The 17,964-nt window shown below is 45.1% G+C and overlaps 1 protein-coding gene across 2 annotated transcripts in view; it reads left to right on the top strand.

The window, feature by feature from the left end:
* NSG2 (neuronal vesicle trafficking associated 2) overlaps positions 1–17,964 on the top strand; it is a 62,879-nt gene that overhangs the window by 15,463 nt on the left and 29,452 nt on the right. The window contains exons 1-2 of one of the 2 annotated variants that reach the window (XM_063642640.1): positions 2,719–2,802; positions 4,710–4,785. Coding sequence is in view for 1 of the 2 variants with exons in the window: in XM_055285212.2 (XP_055141187.1) it covers positions 2,719–2,802 (84 nt within the window). In the remaining variant the exon portion in view is untranslated. Of the gene's footprint in view, positions 1–2,718; positions 2,803–4,709; positions 4,786–17,964 lie in introns of those variants that run through there. The other variant, XM_055285212.2, reaches the window with a different exon arrangement.

Genomic DNA, 17,964 nt, shown 5'->3' with positions numbered 1-17,964 from the left:
AGTGAGTCCTTGTAGATCACATGCTATTTCACACTTTTGTTTCTTTGGCTCTGTGGTTCACTTTGCAGAGACTGTCTTCCCTTGTTTTGTCCACTCAGGAAACTTCTATTCATCTTCCAAAACTCTTTTTTTTCTTTTTTTGAGACGGAGTGTCGCTCTGTCACCAGGCTGGAGTGCAGTGGCACAATCTCGGCTCACTGCAACCTCTATTTCCTGGGTTCAAGCGATTCTCCTGCCTCAGCCTCCTGAGTAGCTGAGATTACAGGTACGTGCCACCATGCCTAGCTAATTTTTTAAATTTTTAGTAGAGATGGGGTTTCACTATGTTGGCCAGGGTGGTCTTGATCTCTTGACCCCATAATCCACCAGCCTCGGCTTCCCAAAGTGCTGGGATTACAGGCGGGAGCCACTGCGCCCAGCTCCCAAACTTTTTTTTTTTAGGCAGGGAAGCTGGGGGCATTCTTGAATGCCCATGTTCCTGAGAAGTCCTTGTGTTGCTCCTGATAGTCTAGGTAGGGTGACCCTGAAGCCTGACAGGTGCAAGGCTCCACTCTACAGCTGCCTCAGATATCTATGGAAGAAAATGTGATAGCACCCAGATGTTGTTGGATTAATGTTCTGAATGTCTAACTTGCATCAACTCATTTATGCCTCCCAACAATCCAATGAGGTGGTTATGGTGATTTCCCCATTTTATAGATAAGAAAATCAAGACACAGAAGGGCTTCATCAACTCACTCAAGGTCACTAGCTAGTAAGTGCTGGAGCCAGGATTTGAACTCAGCCCACACTTGTACACTCCCCTACAATATTGACAATATTGGTATCTGCTTTATAGTGTAGAATTAAGTGAGGTAAGGCATGTCAAATGCTCAATGCCTTCTATGTAGTAAATGCACAAAGTATGAGAATTATTTTTCTTATCTGTGGTACAAGAGCTTCTGTTTTCCTATTCTTTGGCCTAGGGGGTAGGAAGAAAATAAAAATAACAGAGCATCCTTCTGCCCCACCCCCTGTAAGCTCTCATCCATGTTTGGCTGTGTCGCTTCCCTGTTTAAGGAAGCCAGGGGCTCTCTTTTTGTTGTTTGGAGGAACAGACTGCAAAGAGGGTGGGATACAACAGCAGAATTTCCATCCGGAAATGGGTTCTAGAGGTAAGAGAGGGTGGGGTGCTGATGGGCTGGGGTCCAGGGCCTCCTTAACCCCCATAAGTCCAGCCATAGATTAGCTGGGTTTAGGTACCACCTGGTAGATATTCCATGTATGGTAGTGCTGTCCCTATCCCTTCCTTTTTGAGCTGCATTGAGTCCATGGCATGCCTCACAGATGTTAAAGGACATTCTTCATAGAAGAATTCTTGCTCTAGTTAATATGCTTGACTGTTGTCTCCAGGGAAAGTTGGTGGGCATTTTCAGTGAAAATTCTGTTAATTTGAGCCATAATGGGAAGTAGGAGTGATCATGGTTAGAAGATTACTTCATTTTAGCTGTGTGACCCTGGACAAGTGACTTAGCATCTCTGAGCTTGAGTTTCTTTGTTAGGAGAATGGAAATAGTAGTGATAGGTAGGTAAGGCATATGAAGTGCTTGATCTAGTTCTGGCACATAATAAATGGTTCAAAAATATTGCTCATTATCATCTCACTTAACTCTCAAAGCAACCTTACGAAATAGGGATATGATTAGAATTATTTGTCTCTATTTTACAGATGAGACCCTGAGGCTTAGACAGCTTCTGTGTTCCTCATGGCACTGCAGCACTTGGCAATAGTTATTGATTATCTGTCAGGTTTCTTTTTCTTTCACTTTGCCTGCACAGTGGGATGGAGTTACATAAATGTCTTGTCAGGTTGACATTATATCTTGATAGGATGTTAACCACCTCTGCAAAAATATTCAGACTTTAGAAAAATAAGACGATACAACAGATTCAACAGAACTTTATATTTTTCTTCTCACAAGTCCCCAAATCAAATTGGAATTAAGTGTGTGTGCAAAGGCTTAGAAACAGAATCTTCATCATAACTTTCTATTTTATTTTATTTTATTTATTTACATATTTATTTATTTATTTAATTTTTGTGGGTACATGGTAGGTATATATATTTTCAGGCTGCAGGAGATATTTTGATACAGGCATGCAATGTGAAGTACATCATGGAGAATGGGGTATTTATCCCCTCCATCCCCTCCATTTATCCTTTGAGTTGCAAACAATCCCATAACTTGTTTATATAACCAAAACTGTGGAGGCAACCTAAACGTATAACAATTAAAGTTTTATTAGATCAGTTGCGGTACACACATGCAGTGAAATGTTATACTATGGCAAAAGGCAAAATAAAATCATATATTTGTTTACATTGGAAAATTGGAGAATAATATAGCGTTGTGTGATAAAAGCAGGTTATAAACTATAAAGTATGAATTCATCTCATAAAATATATGTTTTCACAAATAGTAAATATATAACAATATGTACATATATAAGTCTGTATAAATATCTAAAAAGGGTAATCAAAATTGTTACCTAGGGTTGTCTCTGTTGGAATGGGGAAATATTATGAGTAATTTGAATTTTCTCTTATGTGTGTTTGAAGGGGGGTTCTTTATTTTTTTGATCTTTATGTCATGTGTAATAAATTCTGGTTACTAAAATAAAAGGAAGGAAAATGTTTCAAGTCTCCATGCATGCTAACACACTGGTTGAATCTTTCAGGTGATTGTGAAGACAAGAACGGAGTATCAGCCGGAACAGAAGAACAAAGGGAAGTTCCGGGTGCCGAAAATCGCTGAATTTACGGTCAGTTTCTTGATGGTGTAATAGAAAGAGTAAAGGAGAGGTTGGCTCCAGCCAGCTCAGCACATCTCGTGCTTGGAGCAAGTACTGCTGTGGGTGGGGAAATGACGCAGGCTATTTCTGGAGAATTTCTTGAAGCCGTACAGTCTGGCCACTGAGTTTAATCTAATAACAAGAACTCTGCCTCTGAGGTCTATCATATTCTCTTGTACTCTGGAATGTTCTGATAAATCTCATAATTGATAAATGCCTCCTCTATTCCTTCTCCTTTCTCCTGTTCCCTTCTTCCTGCTTTTTCATCACAATCTCCAGGAAATGTGATGGAAATGCAGTAAGTGACTCACATTTAAGTCCTTCGTTGCAACAAACATGAGAAAAACAAAGGCAGTGGGGAAGAAAAGCTGGCTTCTTGGTGGTGAAACCCTAATGGTTGGCTTCCTATTTCTTGGTGGAGGGGCCGCGAGGAGCACTGGGGAATATGTTGCTAGCTCTGATGAATTGCATCAAGGAGCCACAAAGCATTCTCTGTGAGGGTGAAAGAGGAACCCCAGGGAATGCCCCGAGGAAGTCACTTAGGAGCTGAGGTGGGTGGGGAAGCGGGTATGAAAAAAGTACAAGGTGCTGGCAGCTGAAGAGAGTGCAGTTTGTGCAAAGGCCCTGAGGCGGGAAGGAGGCTAGCCCCAAACTTGAATAGAAACAGAAATAGAAACCCTGAATAGAAATAAGGACAGTGAGGGCCGGGCACGGTGGCTTACGCCTGTAATCCCAGCACTTTGGGAGGCTGAGTCAGGCGGATCACGAGGTCAGGAGATCGAGACCATCCTGGCTAACACAGTGAAACCCCATCTCTACTAAAAATACAAAAAATTAGCTGGGCGTAGCGGCAGGTGCCTGTAATCCCAGCTACTCGGGAGGCTGAGGCAGGAGAATGACATGAACCAGGGAGGCGGAGCTTGCAGTGAGCCAAGATCGCACCACTGCACTCCAGCCTAGATGACAGAGCGAGACTCCGTCTCAAAAAAGAAAAGAAAAAAAAAAAAAGAAATAAGGACAGTGAGGCCAGGCTCTAGGAGGGTGCGGGGAGCAGACACAGATGAGGCAGAAGTGGGCGGAGGGCAGACAGTTACAAGCATTGAAGGCTGTATGAAGGCATTTAGGGTTTAATACTAAAAGCAACAGGAAGCCTTTGAAGGACTTCAGGAAGAGAAGGGACATGACTAAATTTGCGTTTTAGAAAAAGTATGCTGGCTTTTAAATGGCTAATGGAGTGTGGTGGATGAAAGGGGATTGGGGGGCATTATTAGGCTACTGCAGTCATTCAAGTGAAAAAACACACAAAAAACGGTGGCAGATCAGATAAGGGTGGCCAGTGGGTGGAGAGATGCAGGCAGATCTAAAGTATTTAGGAGGCAAACAATCAGCCCTGGAGGCAGTAGAACAAGTGGTCCTGTGGATGGACGATGCAGCAGCCTGGCTGGGCTTGAGCCTTGGTTCCACCTTGTCCTAGCTGTGTGACCACAAGCGAGTCACCAAGCCTTACTTATCAAATGGAGATAATAGTAGGGTTGCTATGACAATGAAGTACAAAGTACATGCAAAGCACTTGGATCTGTACAAGATAAGTGCGCAATAGTAGCCTTTTTATGTCAACCGTGACTGGGAGCTTTGAAAGTGAACATGACTCGTGGTTGGTTATCTGGGAATTGAAGTGTATGCGGGGAGAAACATGTGGGTTTGTTTGTCTTTGACTATTTTTCTCCCTGCTAAATCAATACTGAAGCAGCTGAGTATGTGGCCCAGGGGAGGAGTGTGGTCCCTCTGTGTGCATCCCCTGGAATGTGGAACTTCCCTAGATGCCACCCTCCTCTTGAAGAGCAGTGGCTGGTCTTACTTTTTTATTGTACTTTCAGTGTCTGCCACAGAGCACAGGCCCAGTGAAAGTGGACCAAGACCCAGCTGCGTACAAGTACTTGCAGGAATAAGCAGGTACCTGCATGAATGAGCACAGAGCTTACAGGAGAGGCCTGGGGTATCTTGGTGCACCAGGCCATGGGGTCAAGTTGACCTGCCTTCCTGGCAAGAGATCACAAGAAATATTCCCAGGTTCACATGTAAGAATGTTTACTGCAGTACTATCTATAAAATTAAAGTATTGGAAACTAGACTTTCAACAACTTTCTTGTGATTTCATAAATGAGAACACATCCATATGATGAACTACTTTACAGTTTCTTCAGAATTACCTTTTTTTCCTCAGAGAGTAGTTTTCTCTAAATTGTTTATGAGATACTTTCATCTAATTTTTACTTCTCTATGCTTTCCAAATTTTATGCAATGTGCACTTAATTATTTCAATAATCAGACAAAAATGAGAATTATTTTTTAAATGTGCTTTTTAAAAAAAAACAGAGTGTTAAGAGTTTTTAATGAAATTATCCTTTATCCAGCAGTCATTTGAAATGATGGCTATGAAGTGCAATAATTTGGGCAAATACTTAAAGAGAGAATGTTGAGTGAGTAAAGTAGAGATTAAGATTGTATGCTTTCTAGGATTGGAGCTATGAAAAATTACAAATACAGAGGAACAACAATATGGAAATAAATGTATTAATATTAAAATGCTGTTGATGGCTGTGTTATTAGCAGTGATGTAGGGCTATTTTTTTTTTGTCTTCTTTGACAACTTTTGGTGATGTGGCTATTTTTTCATATCTACGTGAGAGATTGATATAATCCCCTATGGCTCCGAGAGGTGATATAACACGTTTACCCACCAGCAAGTGGCAGAGCCAGAATGCAGAGCCAGGGCCTGGCAGCCTCTCTGCTCAGCCATGATGCCTGCAGTAGGTAACTGCTGGGTAGAACAGAGTCAGCTAAGAGAAAAAGGGGTGCTGGGTCAGGGACCAGGGCCTGTAGAAGTTCTCCATCCCCGAGCAGTTTGACTCAGTTAGTCCTGGGGGTCAGGAAAGAAGGGCTTTGTGGTTCAGGGGCAGCCCTCTGTCAGCCCTGTCAGGCATGGGCAGAGGGGGACCTGCACTTGAAACAAAATGGGAGGAATGGAGCAGATTCTCTTGTGCTTATGTAAAGCTGCAAGCATTAATTAGCCTGGTTTTTCACTTTCTTAAAGAGAGCTCCTTCTGAGCCCCGTGAAGGATGCACCTGCAGGTGCAGAGGTGGATGCAGGGAGGCTAGGGAGGAGGTGTGGAGGTAATTAAGAAGAGTCCGAAGGTCTGAGCTGAGTCAGCTGGCTGGAGCTCATGATCCAGGGAGGAGCTGTTATGGAGGTGGAATTTACAGGACTTGCTCCTGGTTGGAGGAAGGGCACTGGGGGACTCTTTGGTGTTTGGCTTGTCTACCTGCCACTGAGGTAGGGAGCTGGGGGGATGCTCTGAGTGTGAGGTGCCTGGAGACCATGGGTGGGGAGAGGAAGGACAGGTGGTCTGGCCACCCTTGGAACTAACAGGTTTGGAGCTCAGGATGGAGATTTCCACTGGAGAACTAGGGCTAGAGTCAGGGAATTTCCAGGTAGAGAGCTTAGTGCTATTACACAGGCACTGGGTCACCCTGCAGATATATTGCCAGAGGCTGAGGGAAACTTGGGAACTGCAAAGGTGCACCCCCTCTCATTCCAATCCCTTCATGGATCTGGGACAGCTTGTGATTTGAATTTCAAAATTAACCTGGGGAAAGCAGTTCATGGCAATTATACTGTGAGAGAGAAAAGAAGGGAGCAGGGTGGGGAGAGATGAATAGAGAAAGATGAGCTGAAAGAATTGCCTGGAATTTTTGTCATTTCTGAAACTAAGGAGGCCCTGCAGTCCTTATAAAGGGCCACAGACTTGAAATATTTTCATCAGGGTTATGTGAGAAAATGGGAACATGCAGAGAAAAAAACGCTCCTTCTTTCTTAATCTGAGAGCAAGAGGTTCTCTAAAACTGATTTTGCTATGGATGGTGCTGGCACTGTGGTGGGTGTTTGTGTCATGGGATCCTGGTGATGTGGAAGGTGCTGGTGTCATGTTGGGGGTGCTGGTGTCATGGTGATCCTGGTGCTGTGGAAGGTGCTGGTGCTACATAGGGTGCTGGTGTCCTGGTGATCCTGGTGGTGTGGAAGGTGCTGGTGCTATATAGGTTCTGGTGTCCTGGTGATCCTGGTGCTATGGAAGGTGCTGGTGCTGTGGAAGGTGCTGGTGTCATGGTGATCCTGGTGCTATGGAAGGTGCTGGTGCTGTGGAAGGTGCTGGTGTCATGGGGATCCCGGTGCTGTGGAAGGTGCTGGTACTATGGAGGGTGCTGGTGTCTTGGTGATCCTGGTGCTATGGAGAGTGCTGGTGTCATGGTGATCCTGGTGCTGTGGAAGGTGCTGGTGTCATGGTGATCCTGGTGCTATGGAGGGGGCTGGTGCTGTGGAAGGTGTTGGTGCCATGGAGGTGCTATGGAGGGTGCTGGCATCATGGTGACCCTGGTGCTGTGGAGGGTGCTGGTGCCAAGGAGAGTGCTGGTGCTCTAAAGGTTACTGGTGCTCTGAAGGTTGTTGGTGCTATGGAAGATGCTGGTGCTGAGGAGGGTACTGAGGCTCTGGGAGGTGCTTATGCATCTAGCTATGCTGCCAGGCCTGGTTGTTTCCAGGCTCGTCTGTGAGTTGGAGCTGAGTTTGGATTTGGAAGTCATTGGTGCTAAGCTGTGGAGAGGCACAGCTGTCCTCCGGGGTACACCTGGGCTTGAGGCTAGGCTCGCCTGGGCATCTTAGATCTTGGCTTTGCCATATCTTAGCTTCATGACCTTGGGAAAAATCTCTTCACTCCCAAGCTCCCAATTTTTCATTAATAAAATCAGACAATAATAATGAATAGTCTGTCTTTAGTGCACTCTAGGTGCTTAATTATCGTTTTCTTTTCTTCCTATTCATATCATTTTTCTTCCTCTTGTGTTCTTAGCTTCCTGTCTAATTAGCTGGATTTTGTTTGTTGGTTGGGCTCTAGGCATCTCTTTGCAGGCTTTTCTCCCTGGGAATGTGACTGGGAGAACCTGAAGGAACATTTCAAGGGGTAGCCAGTTCATTGTCAGGATTCATGGGTGGTCTCTGGCTTCCCACAGTAATTCCTGGAGGCACATGTTTGCTTGTTGGTAAGGGTAGGCCATGTTTTTTTTTTTTTTGAGGCAAGGTCTTACTTTGTCACCAAGACTGGAGTGCACTGGCATGATCATGGCTCACTGCAGCCTTGACCTCCCAGGCTCAAGTGATCCTCCCACCTTAGCGTCCTGAACAGCTGGGACTATAGGCACATGCCACCATGCTCGGCTAATTTAAAAAGGTTTTTCTTTTTTTGGTAGAGATAGGGTCTCACTTTGTTGCTCAGGCTGGTCTTGAACTCCTGGCCTCAAGCGATCCTCCTGCCTCGGCCTCCCAAAGTTCTGGGATTACAGGTGTAAGCCATCACGCCCAGTCTGGTCATTTTTTTCGTAGGCTATTTTTTAGTACTTCAGTTATAAGATGAATAATAATAATGTCTTAAATATGCGTTTATATCTACTTTTCAGCCTAACAACAATCTTGGGAAGTAGGTACTTTTATTATCCCCATTTTACAAATGAGGAAACTGATGCTCAGAGAAGTGAGGTGATTTTCCCAAGGTCACATAGCCAGGAAATGTCAGAACAAAGCAAGAACCTGGCTTCATGGCTCCATATCCCATTCTCTCTGCCACAACTTGATGTCACCCTGCCATTGTCCTGGCCAAGCTGTGACCTTCCTGCCTTCTTTCCATCCTTCTTGGTCTCCTTCCCGTTTCTTCTTTGTCATTATTAATATTGGTTCTGGCCTGGGCTCAATGCCTGTTGCTGGGAGATACAAAAATGGATAAAACAAAACCCCTGCCCTGAAGGAGCTAACAAATGTGTGGATCAGACAAGAAACATTCTGTGCAGCTTCTCAGCTGTGCTCTTCCTGGAGTCAGCAACTCTGGGACCCCTTCCTGATCCTCTAGCTGGACTTGGGGCCTCCTCTGGGCTCTGTAGGCTCATGAGGCCTCCTTTCCCACTGTCCTCTGCCTGGCCTATCCCGCACCTGCAGCCCCCTCTAGCTTCTGATCCCTGGAGGGCAGGGAGGTGTCTGGTGCATCTCTGTGTTTCCAGTTCCCAGCACTGGCCTGATATGGAGCGGGCTTTGGGTGTGTTGCATTGTGGGCCCTGTCTCTTGAGATGGTCTCAGGAGCATCCCTGACCCCACACCCTGATCCAGCATTCAGAGAATCTGCCTCATTAGGCTCTGGCCATGGCCAGCTCAGACTGGAGGGTGTGCAGGCACTTGGGAAGGATCCTGGGAATGCCTGCAGTCCAGACCTAGAGCACATCCAGTGGGGAGAAGCTGCAGTGGGAGGGGCACCTTAGCCCAAAGGGACCAGAGCTCACCATTCTCTCGTTAAAATGAGGTGGGACCAAGAACTGGAAATGAGAGGGTCAGTCCTTTTTAAACAACCAGTGGCTCATGCCTGTTATCCCAGCATTTTGGGAAGCCGAGGTGGGTGGATCACAAGGTCAGGAGATGGAGACCATCCTGGCCAACATGGTGAAACACCGTCTCTACTAAAATACAAAAATTAGCCTGGTGTGGTGGCACGCACCTATAGGTCCCAGCTACTTGGGAGGCTGAGGCAGGAGAATTGCTTGAACCCAAGAGGTAGGGCTTGCAGTGAGCTGAGATTGCATCACTGCACTCCAGCCTGACGACAGCAAGACTCAGTAACAACAATAACAGCAACAACAACAACAACAACAACAACAAAAAGAACCAGTGTCAGTGGGCTATTATTAAAACAAACAGCAACAAGTAAAACAAAAATAAAACCCCGGTTGAAGTTTCAGGCTAACATTAGAAGGTGTGGATTTTTTTCTGTTTCATCCATTCACCGATCCATTCCACTCTTTGGGCTCCTGCCTGTGACTAGAACTTTATGTGCACTACCCCGCTGAATGGTCCCAGCACGCCAGGGTGGTGGGATTGTTACCCCACTTGCACATGAGGAACACAGGCTCAGAGAGGCAGAGTGAGCCATCTGAGGTCCACACCCTGGAGGCTGTGCAGCTGGGCCACCTGCCCGGGTAGACAGGGTCAGGGAAGGTTGCTCAAAGGAGGCTGCAGTTAAGTGGAAGGGGATCCCTGGCTACACAGGAATGGCTCCTAAGGATGCTGCTGAGCTCACTTACCTGCCAGTGGCTCCTTCTCCTTTCCTTTTATAATCTAGGGCCAAGAAATGGGGGCCTTGGCTCGCTGTCTCAAGCCTCAATCCTGCTCACGTTCCCTCCAACACTAACAGGAGAAGAAGCAGGGAGAAACACAGAAACCAGCCTCCTCAGTGTTGGCCACTGCATCTAGCAGCCATAGAGCCAGGCCCCTCTCCCTCTGGAAGTCTCTAGTGACTGTCCTTTCTTCTCTGTTCTCACTCCAACGCTGTAGTTCAACCCACATCACCACCTGTCCCAGCCTTCTTCCTGATCCCTGGCCCCTTTCCTCAGCAGCCCCAGTCCTTTCTCCTCCCCTTCTAGAGCACATGCCCCACAATGGCATTCCTGTGCCTCCATTGCTCACCTGCCTCTCCCATAGGTGCATTCACCTCCCGGAAGCACTGGCCCTTCCCTCATGATCCTGTCCATTTGATGCCTCCCTGCCGTTGTCTGTGTCGTCCTTTCTAGCTGGATTGTCTTTCCTGCCTGCCACAGGGCCATCTCCCTATTTATCCCTCAACACCAAATGCACATGGCCTGGGCCTGTGCAGTCTTGCTTGCACTGACATGCAAAGCCTGTCCTTTCTCCTTTGGGTTCATGCACGTCCTATAGGACCCTCCATTCTAGTACCAATTAAACAGAGTTGGCATCAGTGAGTTACCTACTAGGTCTCCTGCTGACTGAACCAGGAGCTCTTTGAGGCAGGAATGGTGTCTTTTTTGTCTCTGTACCCTAAGAAGCTAGCCAGCACCTGGCTGGGTGAAGCACTTAAAAATGCCCTTAATAAATGAATAAGGCTGGGTGTGGTGGGTCACACTTGTAATCCTAGCACTTTGGGAGGCCGAGGTGGGAGGATTGCTTGAGCCCAGGAGTTTGAGACCAGCCTGGGCAACATGGCAAAACCCCATCTCTACAAAAAATGCAAAAAATTATCTGGAAGTGGTGACACATGCCTGTGGTCCTAGCTGCTCAGGAGACTGAGGCAGGAGGATCATCTGAGCCTGGGAGGTTGAGGCTGCAGTGAGCCGGATTATGCCACTGCACTCCAACCTGGGTAACAGAGTGAGATCCTGTCTCAAATGAATGAATGAATTAATTAATAAGGAGGTGAATGAGCAAACAAAACAAATCCTTATGGCTGACCAAGAAACTCCACATCGATCACATCAACAGCTCTGGTTGCCTCATTTCCAGTATCTTTATTTAAAATCAGGGCTCTATCTTTTCTTCTGAACTCTTGCTGATAACACATCCTCATAACTCTCTTTCTGATGCCACATTCCTAAGAAGTTAGACAACATTTCTAGCTTCGCCATTTGCTTCTACCAATTTTTCATCAAAATTCCAGGGCCTTCATTTCATGGGATTCTAATATTTGCTGACAGCAGCAAATGGAGATAAGCAATTTTACTTTATTATCTGTTGTCTTGGTTTTTATTGCTCTCTCTTTCTTTTTAATTTTGAGGAAAATTTTTAGGCAAGTTATTAAAAACACTGCCTGCTGGGTTAGGAGCAGAGTCATTATTTGGCATGGAAAGAATTTGCACATGAGGACTTGGTGGAGAAAGGCTGCCAGAGTGTTTCATGTTTATTATTTCACTTCTGGCCAGGGTTTTATTGAAAGTCAGACTGAAGATGCTGGCCTATGCTTTTGTCCAGGTGCTTTCTCCTGGCTTTGTGAGTGTACTGTTAGAATGAACTTCAAAAATATATGCTGTTATTAATTGATAGTTGCAAAGCAATTGTGGCTTAATTTTTTAACGAAATGTTCCTCTGAGAGAGAAAGCACACATGGTGCTGCCTTAGGAGGAATGTGCATAGGGTTTGATGAGAGACAGGGTGATTCAATGACTACTCCATCGCAAAAGGATGGGCTTTTATTACCGGCTTTACATTCTCATTGATCCAAACAAACACTGGTAAGTAAATGCTGCAATAAAGCAAGTCACTTGTTAATAAACATAGCGTAGAAGAAGACTTCCAGGGTTTAGTGAGCACTCTTGTTTCTTATGGGACTCCTGCAGGGGTGGGCTGGAGTAACTCACACCCACTCCTGAGAGCTGGTTCTTCCAAGTTTGCAAGCCAGTTGTGAAACTGTTGGAAGCTTGAAATCAATCATGGTGGGAGTATTTACACCATGGAAATCAGCAAAGGCTACAAATCTCCTCCTCTCCCCCCAAGAGCTGGTTTCTCAGCACACCACTGTGGAAAGGCAATACGGAAGACATACGTGGGTTAGGGGTTTGATCCCATGGGTTTGTGAACTAGAACATGTCATTTCAGCTCTCTGAACCTGTGTTTCCCAATCTGCAAAATGGGTGGCTGATGGCTCCATCATAGACCTAGTGCAAGGCCTAAGTGAGGCAATGTAAGCTAACACAGTTGTTCCACTGTGGCTCGATAAACATGAGCTTCCTCTTGTAGCTGCATGATAATTTCATTTCTGGGGAGGGAGGTCTCTTGCTAGGTGGATGCTGCCACCTAGCTTGGGTCTCCAGTGGGAAGCTATGCCTGGTACCTGTGGGCCTCCATCCCAGGGGACGCTGCCATAGCTCAGTTGCTCCTTTTGGCTTACCCTTTCCACTGTGCCAGCTCCCAGCTCTCCATCTCTGTCCCACCCCTTCATGCAATATGACAAAAACCAGGTTAGGTCATCAGATCACTCTCTTGCTTGAGAAATCTGCGATGCCTCCCTGCTTTCTAGGGGCTGCAGTGTGATGTCCTTAGCCCGGCACTGCAGGCTCTTCCAAAGGTGGGCCTTGCTGCTGGTTCCTGTCCCTCTGCCACTGCCTTCCTACACTCCCAATGTTCTGGGGCTCTCACAGCACTGCTAAACTGCCATGCCTTTTCACACTTCCAGCATTGCCCACACAGTGTCCTCTGCCTCCATTGCTGTCCATGTTTTCTGCTTGGAGACCCCGCTTAGAGCTCATCTCCCCTGGAACCGGTCCTTGACTCCCCACTTTCACACCTGGAAGTCCTAGGGTCCTAGCATTACAACTTTTCCTTCTCTTCCTGCGCCTCACTGCCGAGATGGCACGTCGGTTTTCCTAGAGTTCTGCTACCTGGCTGGATTGCTGAAGGTGCCACTGAAGAGAGGGCTTCCTAAAGGTTTCTCAAATCCTTGATTGGAGTAATAAAAGGAAGATACTCACAGAAAGTAAAACAACATTTTAAAAATAAATTAGTTGCTGTAATAAATAATAACAACTTTATTTTATTAAACTTCTATTATGTGCCAGATAGCCTGTGAGTCATTTCCCATTTTATCTTTATTGTAACTCATGAAAGAGGCATATTTTTAATATACGGATGAGAAAGCTGGGGATCAGCATGATTGATTAAGCCACTCGGGGTCACACAGCCAATAAGGGGGCAGAGTTGGGATTTTCTGACCCAGAGGGGTATGTGCACCGACGTGTGGTTATGTGTATGTGTGTGCATGCATACACATGTATTCTTTTATCTATACTATCTTCCAAATTGGGAAACCCTGCACATTTGGGGAAACGGCTAAATTAAGCTAAACTGAAATGTGGTTGCAAGAATACTAAAATTTTGCTGCAGATCCCTGTTATTTGCCGAGTGTTAGGTTAATTTTGTGTTGGCTCTCTTGTCCTCTTTTTTCTCTTTAAATACACTGTTTGGCCGAGTCCTGAAAGCATTGATCCAAAAGGGAAAAAGAGAAGCGACAATTTCCCAAGAAAGAGATGCCATTTTCCCCAGGGTCTGTCATGCCACCTGCTCCACAATCCCAGTCACAAGGTGGGAGAGCTCATCTCCTGGCTTCGTCACTCTCTGGGCCTCTGCTCCTGCAATGCATGATTATATTAAATGTGATTCTTAAAAAATTGATGATGTTTAAGCTCCTGGAACTGTCAGAAGAAGGCCCTAATAAGATGACTCTGTGCAGCTTTTCATGTTGCCACTAGGTTCTATAATTATAAGAAAATGAGTTGTTATAGCAACTGCCATGTAGGCCTCGCTTCCTCCTGGGGATGCTGAGCTCTCAGCTCTGTGGTCCAAGTAACTGGGAGGGAATTTGGTTCTTTAAGGGGTTTCAACCCTCCCTTGGGTGATCATCATTCATTCATTCTAATTCTTGACAACTTGGACCCAGTTTTACTTTGCAATCTGATAGACCTGGTTTGAATGTTAGTTCTATAACTCACTGGACTGTGTGACCTTGGGCAAGTCACCTCACCTCCATCAGCCTCAGCTTTTACTTCTGTAAAATGGGGATGCCAGTGCCCATCACTTGAGAGAGCCATTGTGATGATGGTGCTTGGGATGTGGCTAGCACAGCTCCTGGCATGCAGTAGCCCCTAAAATAGATGGGACACATTCCCCTTAACTTCTTTCACTGGGAGCAAATGAAAAATGAAATTGCTACAAGTAGAGAGGGTAGGTGTTTTCATAGTCTTTAAAAAAGTATTGTCATTAATTTGGCTACTGTAGCATCTGTGGCTTGAAAACCAGGCTACTAAACAGAAATTTGAGGCTGAATCATGTACAAGATATGAGACAGAGAAAAAAAGAGAGATGAAGAGAGAAAAAAAGCTAAATACAAATGAATATTTAGCTAATGAAACTGACTTGAATGAAAACTCCTCCAACTTTATTTTATATTGCATTTCTCTGAGGCTAAGAAAAAAAATTTCTAATTTCTAAAAGAATCTCCAAACTGAGTCAGAAAACCTGGTTTCCGGTCTCAATCTTTGGGTCTCAGTTTTCCCATCTGTAAAATGAGGAAGTTGGGTGAGTTCATCCCCAAGGGGCCTGGAACAATTGTTCTTAGTCAGAGGTAATTTTGTTTCTCAGGGAACACTTGGCAATATCTGGAAACAGTTTTGGTGGTCACAGCTGGGAGTGGGGATGCTATTGGTCTCTAGTGGGTAGAGGCCAGGGATGCAGCTAAACATCCTATGATGCATAGGACAGCTCCTTACAGCAAAGCATTGTCCAGCCCCAAATGCTGAGAAGCCTCGCTCTAGGAGTTAGCAGCATTATTCGCTGGGTCTAAAACCATAGTCACGCCACCAAGGATAAGTCAGATTTGTTCGCTATTTCAGTGTCTTATCCTAGCAATCTCCCAGAGATTTAAAGCCTTAGAAAAATTAGAAAAGGTAAAGACAGAAAGACTTCTCAAGGTTGTAGGAAGCTTAATAAAAAAATGAGATGGCCGCAGGAAGTGCGATACTGCACAACCCTAAACAGACCCAATATGATTGTTTTGTGTACAAAGCAAAATATACTCAATGCAATTTTAGGTCTATAAATAGCTTTATTGCTTTTTGTATAGAGGAGGATAAAAATAAATCTTGCAGATATTTCAACTGCCCTTCTCATTTCCAGCTCCTGTCTTCGGTTTTGACATGTCAAGCCATAGTCAGAGTGTGTCTCTTCTGAAACTCACAGGCAATCACTTCCTTTCCCTGCTTCAAACCATTCTGGGGCTTCCCTTGGTCATTAGGGTAAAATCTGAACTCCTTCGCCTGCTATACTTGGTCTCTCGAGCCTGTCTCTTGCTCATCTCTTCAGCCTCCTCTCAACAAGCTAAATTACCTGTGGAATTCTCAACACACTGGACCCGATTTCATCTTTACTCCTCCGCTTAGCTGTTCTTTCTACTCCGAATGCTTTTCTCTCCCCACAGTCTGGTGGCCACCTGTTCATCTCATAAAACTGGCTGGGACATCACCTCCTTTCCTAGTAGCCCCACCTCTCTTCCTCATTTTCAGAAAGGACTGACCATTTCCTTTGTGGGACCTTAATCACTGGGCAGAATTGGTCATCTTTCCCTCCTTCTTGCAGTTATTTCCTTTCCTGCGTTTTTCCGGTCCTGGGCTCTTGAGGACAGAAACTGCCCTGATTCAGTTGTATAGCCCCTTATGCCTATACATTCTGGGGCCTTGAATACAGTAGGTGGTCAGTAACCTTTGTTTTAAAATAAGAATAACATATAAATGCACAACATTCCAACAGTACAGAAAGGCATTCACTGAGAAATTAAAGCCTCCCTTTCCCTCCTTCATAGTTCTCACAAAAAATATCTGTTGTCTACATCTCTGCTATCCAAATTGGAAGCCCCTAGCCACCTGTGGCTATATACATCTAAACTGGTCAAAACAAAATGCAATTTAAAGTTTAATTTCTGTCACACTAGCCACATCTCAAGTACTTAGTAGCCATGTGAGCCTAGTGACTACCATATTGGACAGCTCAAATTTAGAGAACATTTCCATCATTGCAGAAAGTTCTGTTAGTCCAAGAGCAGCTTCCTATGTTCCTATGATCTCATCCAGGGACATTTCCTAAAGGTCTTATATGTACAGTACATGCACACACACACACCACACACACACACACACACACACTTAAACTTGATTTCCTCATTCATCTTCTCAAATGTAACCATCGTATACACATTCTCTTGTACCTTGCTTCTTTCTCTTAATAATATATCTCAGAGATCTTTCCACATCAGCACACTGAGATCCTTTTTGTTCTTGTTAATGGTTGTAGACAGAGGATGTTTCATCATCTTTCTCAATTAGTCCACGATTGTTCTAGCTTTCAGCCTTCTGCTGCTGAAATCAAACTGCAGTGAACCTCCCTCCAGTGAACTACACGCACTACTACAGTTTGAATGTTTGTGTTTTCCCACAAATTCCTATGTTGAAATCCTAACCCCCAAGCTGATATTAGGTATTAGGAGGTGGGGCCTTTGGGAAGTGATTAGATCACAGGGGTGGAGCTCTCATGAATGGGCTTGGTGTCTTTATAACAGAGGCCCCAAGAAGCTTGATCTACTCTTCCACCATGTGAGGACACTGATAGAAGGCACCATCTATGAACCAGAAAATGGACCCATCCCAGATACCAAATCTCCTGGTGCCTTCATTTTAGGTCTCTCAACTTTCAGAACTGTGAGAAATAAATGTCTGTTGTTTCTAAGCTATCCAGTCTATGGTATTTTGTAATAGCAGTCCAAATGGACTATAAGACACGCACACACACACATGCACACGCACACCCCTTTCATATGTTCTGCAAGTGTAAGTGGAGGGCGTAAGCCAGGCACGCACCACCACACCTGGCTAATTTATATATAAAGTCTTCAATCTTAAAAACCTTTCCAGAGGGTATATACATCTTCCATTTTAATTAATAAATTTTGCTGAATTACCTTCCAAATATGTTCCCCCACAGGGCCTAAGCGTGAGCTGCTCCTCCCCGTGTGCTGGCACCAGGTTTTAACCAACTCTAAGTCCTACCCATCTGATAGGTAGGAAATGGCCCCTCCTCTTGAAGTCTCCATGTCTTTCTCTCTCTCACTCTTTTTTTTTTTTTTAGATGGAGTCTCGCTCTGTTGCCCAGGCTGGAGTACAGTGGTGCAATCTCAGCTCACTGCAATCTCTGCCTCCCAGGCTCAAGCGATTCCTGCCTCAGCTTCCTGAGTAGCTGGGATTGCAGACACCTGCCACCACGCCTGGCTAATTTTTGTATTTTTAGTAGAGACTGGGTTTCACCATGTTGGCCAGGCTGGTCTCGAACTCCTGACCTCGTGATCAGCCCACCTCAACCTCCCAAAGTGCTGGGATTACAGGCGTGAGCCACCATGCCCAGCCACGCGCGTCTTTCATTATCAGTGAGTTTGAGCTTCTTTTTGGGTTCTTATTGCCTGTTTGATCATTGGTTCTTTTCTGGAAAAATTCTTATCTGGCTGGACCGTTTGTTCCTTCCTCCTGATTTGTGTTGCTACCTCCCAAAGCCACAGACTTAGTTTTTCTCCTTTGTTTGGTATCTCCTAAGTCCTTTGCCTTCTGGCTTTGTTTATGGTGTAACTGCTTTTTTCATTCTACAATATTTCTAACTTTTGCTTGAACTCAAATTAATCATGGACTCCACAAGGCATGAGGGAAAATATTGATACATTT

The sequence above is a fragment of the Symphalangus syndactylus genome, chromosome 7 (genome assembly GCF_028878055.3).
Source record: "Symphalangus syndactylus isolate Jambi chromosome 7, NHGRI_mSymSyn1-v2.1_pri, whole genome shotgun sequence".
Taxonomy (NCBI): Eukaryota; Metazoa; Chordata; class Mammalia; order Primates; family Hylobatidae; genus Symphalangus; species Symphalangus syndactylus.
Note: the sequence above shows the minus strand (reverse complement) of the source record. Positions and strands in the feature narration are given on the sequence as shown.